The sequence below is a fragment of the Kogia breviceps genome, chromosome 11 (genome assembly GCF_026419965.1).
Source record: "Kogia breviceps isolate mKogBre1 chromosome 11, mKogBre1 haplotype 1, whole genome shotgun sequence".
Classification (NCBI taxonomy): domain Eukaryota; kingdom Metazoa; phylum Chordata; class Mammalia; order Artiodactyla; family Physeteridae; genus Kogia; species Kogia breviceps.
This window is the reverse complement of record NC_081320.1, coordinates 13,873,290-13,887,673: the sequence shown is the minus strand read 5'-3', so window position 1 is coordinate 13,887,673 and position 14,384 is coordinate 13,873,290. Positions and strand designations below refer to the sequence as shown.

Here is a 14,384-nt window from a genome sequence, read left to right as displayed (position 1 = left end):
TGGAGCGCGCAGAGATTAAACGCCTCCCAGTGCCAAGGATAACACACTCAGCTACAGCAGGAGCAGAGGGGGCTGGGTGAGGAGGGGAGACCCACCCTGAGGGCAGAAGGGAGTGAAGCAGAGGCCTGGGGAGTTTGGAGAGCGAGTGACTAGGTACAGATGTGAAAATATGGCCTGGGGTGTGGGCGCAGGCAGGAGTTACGGGCGCTACTGTGGTCTCCTTGGACACCCCAGGGCTGCTGCCACATCTCGGCTGTGAGTGTCGACTGCTGACAGCACACAGCTGGCCCCTTCTCTGAGGATCTGCCCTCTGTCCCCAGCCAACGATTGACAGGGGGGCACAAAAGGCCTAGGATTACCCTGGAGAGCAATTCAAGCTCCAGAGCTCCTTGGGGAAGCAGCTGAGACCACAATTCCTGTTCCAGGCTCTGCTTCTAGGGAACCTGACCTAAGACAGGTCATTAGGTCAGCAGGGTCAACATATGGATGATGGCAGAGAAGGTCACGGACGATCATGAGAAGCCCTTGAACATTTTATTCAGGGGGGGGTCGTGAGATGTGGAGGAAAGTCGCCGGGGAGGCAGCAGGGACGTGGTGGAGGGGGAGAGCCAGAGACGGGGCTGGTCTCAGCAGCAGACCCTGTGCCCCAGCCCCCATGCTGTGGCCAGGTGGGCAGGAAGGGCTTCCAGCCGCAGAACAGACAGGGCTTGAGGCAGGTCAGATGTGGCAAGCAGGCAGGCAGGAGGAGAACTCAAGTGTCAGGGAGGTCACAAAGGAGGACGTGTGCCCTTGCGGAGTCCCCAGTGCCAGTGGGCCATTAGGCTGATAAATGCCAGCTTGGAGCCCTGGGGAGGGATCTGAGCTGCAGTATCAATCAGGGGTGCACTTGGTCACATGTAACAGAAACCTGGGTGCCAGCCAAGGCTTTCAGCCAACTGGGGGTGTCTTTTTTTTTTTTTTTTCTTCTTCTTTTATTGGGCCATGCCTCGAGGCATGCGGGATCTTAGTTCCCCAACCAGGGATCAAACCCGTACCCGCTGCTGTGGATGCTTTAAGTCCTAACCACTAGACCGCCAGGGAATTCCCCGGGCGTGTGTTTTTCTTACAGAACAGGCGCGGTGGCTCTGCAAAGCTGTCCGTGACCCTGGCTCCCACCAGCCTCTGCTCCAAACTCCCAGCAGGAAGGAGAAGAGGGATGAACCAGAGAGGAAGGGGAGGCACCTCCATCAGGAAAGGAAAAACTTCCCCAGAAATCCCTGACGGGCTTCCAACTCTATCTTGTTAGCCAGAACTGCATCACGTGACTACCCCCAGCCTCACAGTTGGCCAGGAACTTTTCACAAACTGGGCAGGCTGCTTCCACACAAAATTAGGATTCTGCCAGTAAGGAAGGAAGGAGGGAGAGAGGGAAATCTCTAAATCGGCAGGAGGGCCAGCCACAGCCGAGATAAGGGCCTGGGGCTATTTAGATAAAGGAACAATTAAGGCTGTTCTAAAGAGATGAGATTTCCAAGGGGAAGAACAAAAGGCAGAGCCTTCTAGGGGTTGGAGAGGTGAGGAAGAAACACAGAAGGTACTGCAGGAAAGCAGAAAAGGAAACCTTAAGTAAAATCTGTGACTCTGCTGTGACAGTTCCAAGCCTGGGTTCCATAACACTCCAGAAATTCAACTATTTAAGAAAGGAGCACAATAGTTCCTAAACAAAATGCATTTTGGATCGCTTTAACCTTAAAAAGTAATAGGGGTGCCCCCACTGTACACAGAAAAAAGGGTGACTTCTAATTTCATCAGTTCCTACAATATGCTCTGTGGGAATGCCAAGAGGAAATGGATTAAGTCCCCGCTTTCTAGAAACCCAAGGTCCAGCGAAATGACAACAGGAACGGAACTCCAACGGCGTGGGGAGGGCTGCAGGAAAGGAGGCTGTTCACAAGTGTGGTGCCTGACATCCAGCACAGACACAGACACGGTGCGGCCTCCCCAAAGCCCACACACGGGTACTATCACAAAAGCCACGGGGCTAGGACCCAGAAGCTGGGAAGCAGTGGGTCAGAGTGAAGTTCTAAACTAAACTTACTTTTCTGCCCCCAGCCGACAGGAAGGAGAAGTGGCCGGGGGGGGGTGGGGTGGGGGGGGGTGGGTAGATGGTCTAGTTGGAAAAGTTCAAGAGCACAGCTGCCAGGGCCTTACCTGGGGCTCACAGAGTCCTGGTGACCTGTGCTCCCCAGCCGTCCAAGCTGACCAGCATCCTCATATAATCTAGGTGGCTAATTTCAAACCAGTTTCGGCCGTGGAACTCTTTTTGTGTTTTAAACAGGAACACTCACTTAGAATCCTAACATATAACACAGATAAGAGGCATGGAGTTGATCTCTTGCAGGGTTTCTCTGCCTCGGCACTACTGACATTTGGGGCTGGGTAATTCTACGGTGCAGGAGGCAAAGAGGCTGTCTTGTGCATCGTGGGATGTTTCACAGCATCCCCGGCCTCCACCCACTAGATGCTGCTAGCATCTCTGGCCCTGGCCCTCTCTCCCGGTTGTGACAGCCAAACGTGTCTTCTGACCTTACCAAACATCCCCTGGAGGGCAAATCCTCCCCGACTTTACCCATTGGGACAAAGTCACTATATATATTAAAATCTCAATACTGCTCTATTTTTTTTTAAAGTATTGCAGGTAATTAAACAACGCAAAACCTGGAAATCAAAGACTGGGGGCTAAAAATTGATGTTACTTGACCTTCAGTATCCAATCTTTTTCTAGATTTGGTTTGGGTCGCATCAGCTCACGAAATCCTGATTCAGCAAGATACGGGGTCGTGTTCTCACGTGTACAATGGAACAGGAACCAACTGGCGAGCACAGCCCTGCATTCACACACCAGCCTGCTGAGGCGGGTTCACAGGTGTACACGGGGGAGGAAGGACAGCCTTCACTCCTGGATCCGTGCAACGCCAGCAGATCACCTTAACCATCTCGGTCCCCGCCCACCAGCCAAGGGTGCAAACCTCTGCTAATGGGACCTTCCTATTTCTGCTGGGTAGGCGCTGTCTCATTTCTATTTTAGGAATGTGAGCTTTCACCCGTGATGTCAAAACCACAACAGAAGTGCTGGTGAGAGCACTGATGCTGAGATCACGCCCAAGCATCTCCCCAGAACTTCTAGTATTTGTTCAATTTAATTGATCAACGCCTCCACCCGTCTCAGCCTGCGGTTCTCCAACCTGACCACACACAAGAACCACTTGCTGCTGTAACGTATGTAACTTCATCCCCAGAATTTCCCGCCTGGCAGGACCAGCTGAGGACACCAAATGTGCATTTTAAGCAAGTTTCCCCCGAGCTATGTGGGTATGGCCCTTTAGGAAACCTTGCTCTCCAGCAAGCTTCTCACAGCGGTGATTAACAACAGAGATTTTAGCCTGAAGATTTTCAGATCCTCCTGCAAACTGCACAAAATTATAAGGACCTGTCTTCTGGGAAAGCATATAAAAGTGTTGCTCTGCGAATATGCAGTCTACACTCTACTAATCTGGGCCACCTACCAAGATGCAGGCAACTGCAAGATGATTCTGAGGTATGCTTTTTAATCTACTTCTAATCAACTGGTATAGCTCCAAGGCGGAGAATACATGATAACTATCATTCAATCGCCTGCTTTTCATATGTTTAAAATTGTTAAAGGCAATTAACTGAGCCCTCACAGTACGTGAACATTTTCCAAAATGAGAACATGCCCAGCAACTGCAGATGGTATTTCTCCAAGGTTTTACTGAAGTGACAAAAGATATTAATAGGACATCGACTGTTGCAGTGTCACATCTGGAGCCCTGTCCCCGTCTCCCCCTCTCCTCACGCTCCTCTCCTCTCTGCTTCAGCCGAGCAGGCCTCCTGCTGTTCCTCTAGGGGTGGGGAGGCCGTCCCCACTTCCACTTCAGGGTCTTCACTGGTGGTTCTCTCTGTCCTTCTTCCAGAAGGCTCCCTCCCGCACCATCTTTGTCCTGGTTTTTATTCAAAAGTCGCCTCCTTGATCACCCTCTGTAACGCGGCATTCTCACCCTAAGCCCTGAGATTCACGTTCTTGCTTCACTTTACCTTGTACACTCATTACGACTCGTACATATTTGCCTACTGTCTGCTCTCCCCGCTAAAACATAAGATTCCTAGACTGTCAATGTTGTTCACTGCTGTAACCTCAGAACCTAAAACAGTGCCTCGCGTGTAAAAGGCACTGAAATACTTGAACGAATGAACCAATGAATAAATGAATGCGCTGGTCAGCAGCCTGCACCCAGATCCCCACAGAAAAGCTAACCCAAACTCAGCAAGATCCTAACAGGAGGCAGACGTGAAGACCAGATCCTTCCATGCGTCCAGATATCACAATCATTGGTTGTTTGTACAGTGTCCAGGGCGCACCCAGCATACAGAGAACAGAGACAGGAATCCTTTTTCAAACAAGAATCACTGTGTATGTAGGGTGAGGAAGGGTGAGGGAGGGAGATAAATGACTGTCCCACCCACCACCGAGGAAATAAAAGAACAACTGGAACATCACTTGTATGTGGAATCTAAAAAAGCCGAACTCATAGAAACAGAGAGTAGAGTGGTAGTTAACAGGGGTCAGAGGGCTGACAGCTAGCCGTCCTCATGTGGAGGCCTGGTTCTCCAGGGGTCAGCTCGGTGATTTCTGGTCCGCTATGGCGTGGCACAAGGAGCTATATTGAAAAACAAAACTCCAACTCTCCGTTGCCTTCGATTAAAGCACAATCAGGTTTAGGAACTCCGATTTGGATTATTCAAGAAACATTTAAAAAAAAAAACAAAACAACACCTCTGTTATCACAAGGTTAGAAACTTCAGAAAGAACATTTTGAAATCACACACCGGCTGTTACACTACAGTGCAGTGATATCCACTGCTAACATTCTGGTCTATATTCCGTCTACCTTTCCTCTTTGCATATGTATATTTTATCAGGTTTAGGATCATACTACCTACACTAGTCTTGTTCAGGCTGGGTCCACTGGAGATTAAGCCCTACAGAAAAGGACTTGAGTGTCTATTTTCTTTTAAGATTTTTTTTTTTTTTTTGACGTGGACCATTTTTTAAGTCTTCATTGAATTTGTTACAATATTACTTCTGTTTCATGTTTTGGTTTTTCAGCTGTGAGGCATGTGGGATCTTAGCTCCCTGACCAGGGATCAAACCATCACCCACTGCCCTGGAAGGTGAAGTCTTAACCACCAGACAGCCAGGGGAGTCCCTGAGTGTCTATTTTCTTAATTCTCCCAAGGATGGTTTATAACTAGAATCACTCCAGAAGCACAGGAGAGAAGTTAATTCAAAGCATACAATGGTGACCTTAGCGCATTAGGGTTTAATTCTCTTGTAGAGCCCCAGCTGGGGAGGGCTGGTCTGTAATGTTGTATAATTGCTTTGTCCACCTAACAATCCTTTAAGCAGACATTTAATAAGCATACACCGAGCACTGGGAATATAAAGAAAACTAAGACACAGCCTTTCTCTTGAAATGAAAAACCCAGCCAGGGAAAGCAAAAAATAGTTAAATACTCAAAATGCCAAATAACAGAGGAACCTGGAGGGCCTCGGGCCAAGGAACCACTCACTAGCTCCATCAGACGAAATCAAGGAGGTCTCCCTGAGGAGATGATGTGTAAATGGATCCTTGAGGGATAGGCAAGACCTCAGAGACAGAAAGAAGAGAGAGCAGGCATTCCGGATGGGAGGAAGGGCATGTCAAGATGCCCAGAGAGGGCTGCTCAGGCCAGGTCACAGGGGACCTGGGGGAAAGTGGCAGAAGATGTGACAAAGAAGGAACCAGGCCCTCCCAACTGGCCCCAGAGGAGGAGGCGGCCTTAAGTGGTTCTTAAGCAGGGGGGCAGAGAGCTCACACTGGGAATGTAGGAGGCCACGGGACGCAGTGGTCAAAGGGCTGCTGTGACCACCGCAGCCAGGGGTGATGGGGCAGCTGAGCCAGAGCAGGGACGGTGAGATGGGGGCCGACAAGAGTGGTGGAGGAAGAAGAGGCCACCGAACTCGGTGACTGAGTTGGCAGGGGCTGTTCTTGTCGCACCCAGCCAGCCGAGATCCGGCCTGCATAACAAATTCAGGCTGCTAACGGGAGGAAAAAAAAAGAAATAAACAAGCAAAAGTATGCAAGAAGGCTCCACCAGCTGCCACCATCCCACGTCCACTGAGATGATTTCCCGGCCGAGGTGTGGGCACCCATCAAAGAGGAGGAGACCAGAGGGAGTAAGACAGGACACTGGGAGAAACTGAGAAAACTGCCCAGAGAGCTGCCTGCCCTCCTTGGGCCCCTCCAAGCTCTAACAAAACACCTTATGTAACAGCTCTCTGGCGGTGGGCCTCCACGTGACAGCAAATTAGACATGCAGAATATGCTACAGCAGAGCACGTCTGTGGCAACCTCAGGAGTGCCATAAATAAAGCAAAATCTAGAAGCTACCTTTTTAATGGGAGATTTCCCTCTTAATCTAAAGGAAATACAAGTAGTCAGGCTAAATACGTAACACTTAATAGGAGAAAGTGAAAGTCAGTAGAATGAACAGTTAACAAAAGCAACTCGGGGACCCAATATAAACAAGCTCCAACATGGGGACCTTCCCCCAAACAGGAGTATAAAGGGAAACACCAGGTATGAGATGATGGAAAAGTGAGTGTGCAGATTCTAAAATAACCAAGATCCTTCCCCAAAAAGAAAGGGTAAGGGTATGGGTTCTTAAGGCTTGGGATTATGAAGAGACATCACCAAACAGGACCTTAGCAATATTCCTCAGGAAGCAGCTGGCTGAAGGGAAGGCGGAGGATTCGATAGGCAGTTTATGCACTAATCTGGTAGGTACAGTGGTCCCTCAGTATCCATAGGGAATGGGTTCCAGGACCCCCCCCCCCCGGATACCATATCCATGGATGCTCAAGTCCCTTATATTAAACGGTCCAGTATTTGCATATAACCTATGCACATCCTCCCGTATACTTTAAATCATCTCTAGATTACTTATAATACCTAACACAATGTAAATGCTATGTATGTCGTTGCCAGCATGCGGCAAACTCAAGTTTTGTTTTTCGGAACTTTCAAGAAAGTTTCCGTTTTGAATATTTTTTGATCCACAGTTGGTCGACATGGAGGGCTGGCTGTATTCAATAACCCTATTTGTCCTACAGAAACAGAAGAACCATACTAGTCATGTAAAACCCCAAATCCATTACCAGAAAGTGGCAATGACCCCAGAAAAGGACTGGGAACAACCTGGAGGTTGACAGGCCCTGGCAGTTGAGAGACTTGAAGGAGAGGGAGCAACCACAGGAGACAGAAGAAAGTTTTGTTTGGGTCGCTTTAAGCCCAGAATAAGTTAAGCATGTTTGAGTTCCTAAAACGGACAACATGTATTTAGGTCTGTAAGAGGCATGGCTAAAACATACAGTTGCCTTTTACACCCCAATCACATGTCCCTTTTACTCTCTGCTCCAAAAATTTGGGAAACCAGCACTTGGGCAGCCTCCCAAACAGGCATACTGTCATTCACGTAACCCCGTTTTTAATCAGGGAGGGAGTATGTACCTGGGGGTAGAGCAAGAAGCAACACAGACACAGCCTCTTCTTCTAAAGGCTCTCATCTCATTTTCAAAATCAGACAAGTAGATCTAACACCCATGTAATTATTTTCCTCATTTTTCTTTTCAACTCACTCTGCATTGGACGTGAGGGTAGTGTTAGGAGGTATTTTACATTTGGAGGATGTGTGTATGTGTGTGTTTGGGAGGGGCTTAGAAAAGGCTCACCCCCACCCCCAGGAAAGAATGGGTAGGACTTGCTGGGGGTGGGGACACAGGTGCCACCAGAGCAGGGACAGTACACACTGAGGGGAGTTTCTGAAGGTCTATAGCCCCAGAGGGAACAACGTACCCAGAGACTGGGAAAGGAAGCAGGTCATGCCATGGTGGGTTGGAATTTTATCCTAAGATAAAAGAAGCAACCGGGGGTTGGGGTGTGGATTTGAACTGGAATTGGAGTTTGGAGAGACCTCTCTTGAGGCAGGACTGGAGATGGGGAAGTCCTTCTGTGAGGCAAGACCAGTGAGGAGGCTGTCATGGAGACCCAGCAGAGTAACAATGCTGTGCCTGCAAACGCAGGAACCTGGACCAGGGAACAGAGCCGCCTCAGCCACCTCAGATCATCCTCTCAGGAGCCCTTCTGAGGGGTGGGGTAGGAATGCCCTATGCGCTGCAAAGACAGGGATGCATTTGCCTCATCTACCCCCTCCACGCCAGGCTGCCTGATTCTGGATCCCGGCTCCGTCCCCTAGAGTTTCTTAGTTTCTTAACCTCCCTAAGCCTCAGTATCCTCATCTGTAAAATGGGGATAATAATGGTACCAAACTCATATGGCTTTTGTGAAAATTAAAAGAATATATATATATATATATATATATACACACACACACACACATATATGTAACATGTCTAAAACAGGTAAGGACAAAGTGAGTCAGTAGAGTATTTATCTTTATTTCTGTCCTATGTTTTGTAGCACGTGGGTTTGTTGGGGGGGAGGTGTATAAGATTTTCAAGAAGAGCCACCCTCTGCCAACCACAAAACGCTCTTAGATTCCCATGACCCTTGATGCACTTGGCAGATAACTGAACCCCACCACTGTTAGCTCTGACTGTCCTGTTTATCACCACAAATCTCCTCAACATTTACAGGAGGCGAAGACACCATAGTCACATGTGGCTGCTGAGTAATTCAAACATGGTCAGACCAAACTGAGATGTGCTCTAATAAAAGTATAAGATACACACAAGTCTTTGAAGACTTAGTTTGACCAGAAGAATGTAAAATAGCTCAATAACCATTTTTATATTGATTTCATAATATATTATACATATTGGGTTAACTAAAATATATTATTAAAATTAATTCACCTGTTTTTTTTAATTCCTTCCTTCTAATTCCTTGGATTTATTTTTATTTTTTATTTATTTTTTTTTTTTTGCGGTATGCGGGCCTCTCACTGCTGTGGCCTCTCCCGTTGCGGAGCACAGGCTCCGGACGCGCAGGCCTAGCGGCCATGGCTCACGGGCTTAGTTGCTCCGCGGCATGTGGGATCTTCCCGGACCAGGGCACGAACCCGTGACCCCTGCATCGGCAGGCGGATTCTCAACCACTGCGCCACCAGGGAAGCCCCTGGATTTATTTTAATTGCTGTGCTCCTAACTTCTTTCTAATTTAGCTAACTAGCTCATTAGTTTTTTACTATTTTCTTGCTAATATGAGTAATGAAGACTGTGTATTTCCCTTAAAATACTGATTTAGTTGCATCCCACAAGCCTTACGTGTACAATTCATTCTACAAGTTTTGATATATATATTTCCATTGTTATTACTTCTTTATCATTCAAATCGAAATACTTTCAAATTCAAATTTTTTAATTTTAAAATTATATTCTTAAATTGATACATAATTTAGTTTCACTGTGTTCAGAGAACTTGGTCAATACAATACTGATTATTTTAAATATGTTAGGACTTACTTTATGACCTGGTATATGTTCAATTTTTTTTTTTTTTTTTTTTTTTTTTGCGGTACGCGGGCCTCTCACTGTTGTGGCCCGTTGCGGAGCACAGCCTCCGGACGTGCAGGCTCAGCGGCCATGGCTCACGGGCCCAGCCGCTCTGCGGCATGTGGGATCTTCCCGGACCGGGGCATAAACCCTTGTACCCTGCATCGGCAGGCAGACTCTCAACCACTGCGGCACCAGGGAAGCCCTATGTTCAATTTTTGTAAAAGTATAATCTTCACTTGCTGGAACTATGTTTTCTATTTAATCAGTTTGATCAAGCTTATTAATTGTGTTGCTTGTTGAATCAATCCCTTATTGGAAAAAGAAATCCCTTATTGGTTTTTAGTAAGCTTGATCTATCAATTACTGAAAGAGATGTGCTAAAATCTCTCATTATTATGGCAGGTTTGTCAACTTTTTTTGCCATTCTGTCACTTTTTACTTTATACAGTTTGAAGCTGTGTTATTAGGTGCATAAGAGTTAGAAGGTTTTTTTTATCTTCCTGGGAAACTGAAACTTTGATCCACTGGTTTCCTTTTAAATGTAGCTACTAGAAAAATTTTAATTCTATACATGGCTTGGGTTATATTTCCATTGGACAGAGCTGGTCCAGAGGAAGAATAAGCAAGAAAACCAGCTACCAAATCCTGGGTGACTAAGGACTTGACTGAAGAAAATGACAAGCAAAGAGAGGAGAGTACTGGCAGCCCTGTAAAAGTACCACAACTCTGTCCTCCTCTCTTGCTGCTGAAGTCTAGATTGGAAATGAGAACCAGACGTTTGTGAAAAGCAGACAGGAGTTGATGAACTCAAGATATATAAGCCTTTAATTATGAAAATGACACCTAGTCTTTTTTTTTTTGCGGTACGCGGACCTCTCACTGTTGTGGCCTCTCCCGTTGCGGAGCACAGGCTCCGGACACGCAGGCTCAGCGGCCATGGCTCACGGGCCCAGCTGCTTCGCAGCATGTGGGATCCTCCCGGACAGGGGCACAAACCCATGTCCCCCTGCATCGGCAGGCGGACTCGCAACCACTGCACCACCAGGGAAGCCCTGACACCTAGTCTTAAAGGCAGACTTCATGTTCAAAACACAGCCTACTATTCCATCAGAACAAATTTGTTATTTGTATCAATATTTCCCTGTTTAAATTAAACAAATCCTACCACCTGATTCTGAACTATTAATTCCAGACATTTAAAACTTGAAAAGGGGAAGAATTCATGGGTACAAGGAGTTGATGAACCATCCAATAACTTAATCCTGGATATTTTTCCACACTCCAAAGGGGAACAAAAATGTCTTGCTGAGTTTGGAAAATCTGTTGAACAGTAGTATACTTATACCCACTTTCCTAGTATGTATGCTATACTTAGAAAAACAAAGAAAAAAGCTGTCCAGGTAAGAAAAGCCTGGTAGTGTCCTTGTACCCCTCTAACCTCATTTTTCTCCTGCTCCCCTATACATCTTCCCCACTCCCCCTCTGCACGTGTGCTCAAGCTGGGTCTCTCTACCCCGACAGCCTGCATGGCACCAACCACGGTCATGGCTCCCTCCCACACTAGGCCAGTGATTCACCCACTTCTGGATGCCTTTGCTAACTTATACCCCTCTTACTGATCCAGCCCTTCCTTGCTTCTCCTTCCTCAGCAGTTAGGGAGTTCGTACCATCATTAGTGTGTGTATACTCCCAGTTGCTTTAATTCTCTCAAGGCTTCCCAGCTAGGCCAAAAACACAGAGCATGCTCTCTGGGAGTGTCTCCACAGGCAATTCAGGTTAAATCGCTTCGCAGGAACTAGCAAGGTGTGGAAAGCCAGGTTTGACTCTCTTCCAAGACTCCCCCTTCTGTCCTCAGCACCTGGATGACTCCCACAGAGGACCCAGAACCTTTTTTACTCTCCCATTCACCTCCCAAGAGCCAACCTGCTAGATAAACTCCTACCAAACAGACCAGCAGGGAAAGCAGGGAAGGACTGAAGGAGGCACATCAAAGAACAAAGGGTTTGTTCTTATACTGCCTTAAATATAGTCTTAAAATTCAATACTATTACTCAGTCATAAAAAAGAACGAAATAATGCCATTTGCAGCAACACGGATAGACCTAGAGATTGTCATACTAACTGAAGTTAAGTCACACAGAGAAAGACAAGTATCATATAATATCACTTATATGTAGAATCTAAAAAAATGGTACAAATGAACTTATTTACAAAACAGAAATAGAGTCATAGATGTAGAAAAGAAACTTATGGTTACTAAGGGGGATGGGGGAGGGATAAACTGGGAGATTGGGATTGACATATACACGCTACCGTATATACAACAGATAACTAATAGGGACCTACTGTATAGCACAGTGAACTCTACTCAGTAGTCTGTAATGACCCCTATGGGAAAAGAATCTAAAAAAGAGTGGATATATGTACATGTATAACTGATACACTTTGCCGTACAGCAGAAATTAACACAACATTGTACATCAACTATACTCCAATAAAAATTAAATTTAAAAAATTCAATACTAGTCTATTGTGGTGATATGAAACAATTTGGCAGTCTGTGCCAAAATGATAAGCATTTTCAAAATAGGTAGTCATAAATGTGCACTTTTAGAATTTCTGCCTGTTGGCCCTCTCCGTCTTCTACAAACACCTTCATGCCTTCCCACCTCACCCATTTCTTTTCTCGCCTAGAGGAAGATACAGCTACTAATCATAACCAAGGTTCATTTCATCTTACAGAAGCAGCGGCACTCAGACAACGGACAGACACATGAAAAGACTAACGACATTCCAGTCACAGGGCTCTGCCAGTTCACATTAGTCTCTCCTTGTCGCAGCACTGACTGGAATTTAGGTGATCCCCTGGCTCTACGACTAGAAATTTAAGACATTCTTCTAAACCATCCAGCTTTCAGGATTATGTGAGTGAAACCACAACCCATCCTGACAGTTTTGAGTTTGTGCCCCTTCACTCAACAGACAGGATTCCTCTTCCAGGTTCAGGATAGCGCACTCTTCTGTGGCAGAGGATTACCAAGAGGAGGGCTCCGCTTAACACCAGAGGGCAGGAGATGCGTCTCCTTTCTCTTTGTAATCGCAACACCCAGCACGGTGCCGTGGCCTAATGAGCAGGCAACCTGAGGGTGTCAGATGAAGGGTAGCAGGTAAAACCATTTTCCCTTTTAAATGAACAGTACCTAATGAAGCAACGTCATAAACATGAATTAAGACATGAGGACATAAATGTCTTTCAAGTCAGCTAATGACTCTGCAGGACCCTCTTCACTGGTGAACACATTTTGCGGTCAGAACCACAGAACCAGGGGCCTGAAAGTGGCCTTGGCCATCAGCAGGTCAAGCCTCCCAGTACAGATCAGGAGATGGAGTCCTACAGGGGGATGTGTCCGCCAAGGTCACCCACCTGATGTGGGGTTGGGCAGGACCCCTTGCCTCTTCCTATTCGAAGATGCTCCCCCCAAATCCTGCATTACTTACACACTAAAGGCTCATATGAATGCACACCCAGGTCAAGCCATTGCTTACAATTCAGGAGAAACCAAAGGTCACCACCCAAACGTGTCTCTTCCGCAGGGCTGGCCGCAGAGAGGGTGCAGGGAAGATCACTGGCAAATTTCTACCTGCAGACACGGCACGGCTTCCCGATGGATGATGCAAAGGTCAGTTTCCAGAGCTGCTAGTCATAGGGTCCCCCAATTCTGTCCCGGCTCTCCTGGGCTCAGAAGCTTCCAGCAATGAATTAAACCCCAAGTCGATGTGAAAGACTGAGGGGAAAGGGACACCGCGCCTGGACCCCACGTCCCGGCCGTTCACCCCTATGTCTCCACCGCGTCCACACTTGCGCGGGCCGCGGCGCCTCCCGCCGGTACACTCCGCGCGAGGCCACGACTCCCAGCCCGCGCCCCCGCCAGGCGCGTTACGGGGAACCATGCCCTGGGCGCTGCCCGCGGGGGCTTGGGCGGCGTCGCCGGGCCCAGCCACGCGGGGGCAGGGACGGATCTGCGCCGCCGCCCCCGGCCCGCGGGCCCCGCTACGCAGAGGAGGGGGCTGCGACACGTACCTCGACCGGCAGGTGCCGCCGCCGCCACCGCCGCCTTGGTTCGCGGCTGCAGGGAACGCCGCTCCGTGCCGCCCTCCGCCTTCGTCGGCATATTAAGGAGCGGGCGCCAGCCTGCCACCAGTCCTGGGCCCGGCGCCCCGGCCCGCCCCCTGCGCCGCGCTAGCTCCCATTCAGTCCCGGACCGTCCGCTCCCCAGCTCAGATGCGGAGGAGGGGCGTGGGGCGGGGCCTGGAGTCACGAGGACACGAGAACCAATCGGAGCGCTCGAGGGCCCCAGAGGCTGCCCTGCTCCACCAACGCTCAATCCTCCACGCCGCGGGGTTAGGGGAGCTGGGCACCCCCAGCCAGACACCCGTAGCTGGAAGCGCACTTGGCTGTGTGCTGGCCCGGGCGAGGGTCCCGGGCACCCACCGCCCTCTGGATCTCTGCGTGCGGTTAGATGGCGAAGGAACAAAAGGTGTTTATAGGCCGGTTATAGGCTTTTACTGCACAGAGGACTCGTAGATGCGGAGCTGCTGAATGAAGGGGCTTTATGTAGTCACGTGCTTTATTCTCTAGGACGGACCCGCAGGCAATACTGGTTTGGAGTTCCTGGAGCCCTCGACACAACGAGAGCAGCCTGAGTGTGTCTGGACCTTTGCCAGCTTTGAGTTGTTCCACGTATCAGAAAAAATCGAGGGAGCACTA

The 14,384-nt window shown here is 48.3% G+C and overlaps 1 protein-coding gene across 5 annotated transcripts in view; it reads right to left on the bottom strand.

Annotated features, from left to right (window-relative positions):
- ST3GAL5 (ST3 beta-galactoside alpha-2,3-sialyltransferase 5) overlaps window positions 1–13,927 on the bottom strand; it is a 47,521-nt gene extending 33,594 nt beyond the window's left edge. Inside the window, exon 1 of one of the 5 annotated variants that reach the window (XM_059078365.2) lies at window positions 13,698–13,927. In XM_059078365.2, coding sequence (XP_058934348.1) covers window positions 13,698–13,788 — 91 coding nt within the window. In that variant the 5' untranslated portion in view covers window positions 13,789–13,927. Of the gene's footprint in view, window positions 1–13,162; window positions 13,633–13,697 lie in introns of those variants that run through there. The other 4 variants (XM_067007274.1, XM_059078367.2, XM_067007273.1 and 1 more) reach the window with 4 other exon arrangements.
- Between the last annotated feature and the right edge of the window lie 457 nt (window positions 13,928–14,384).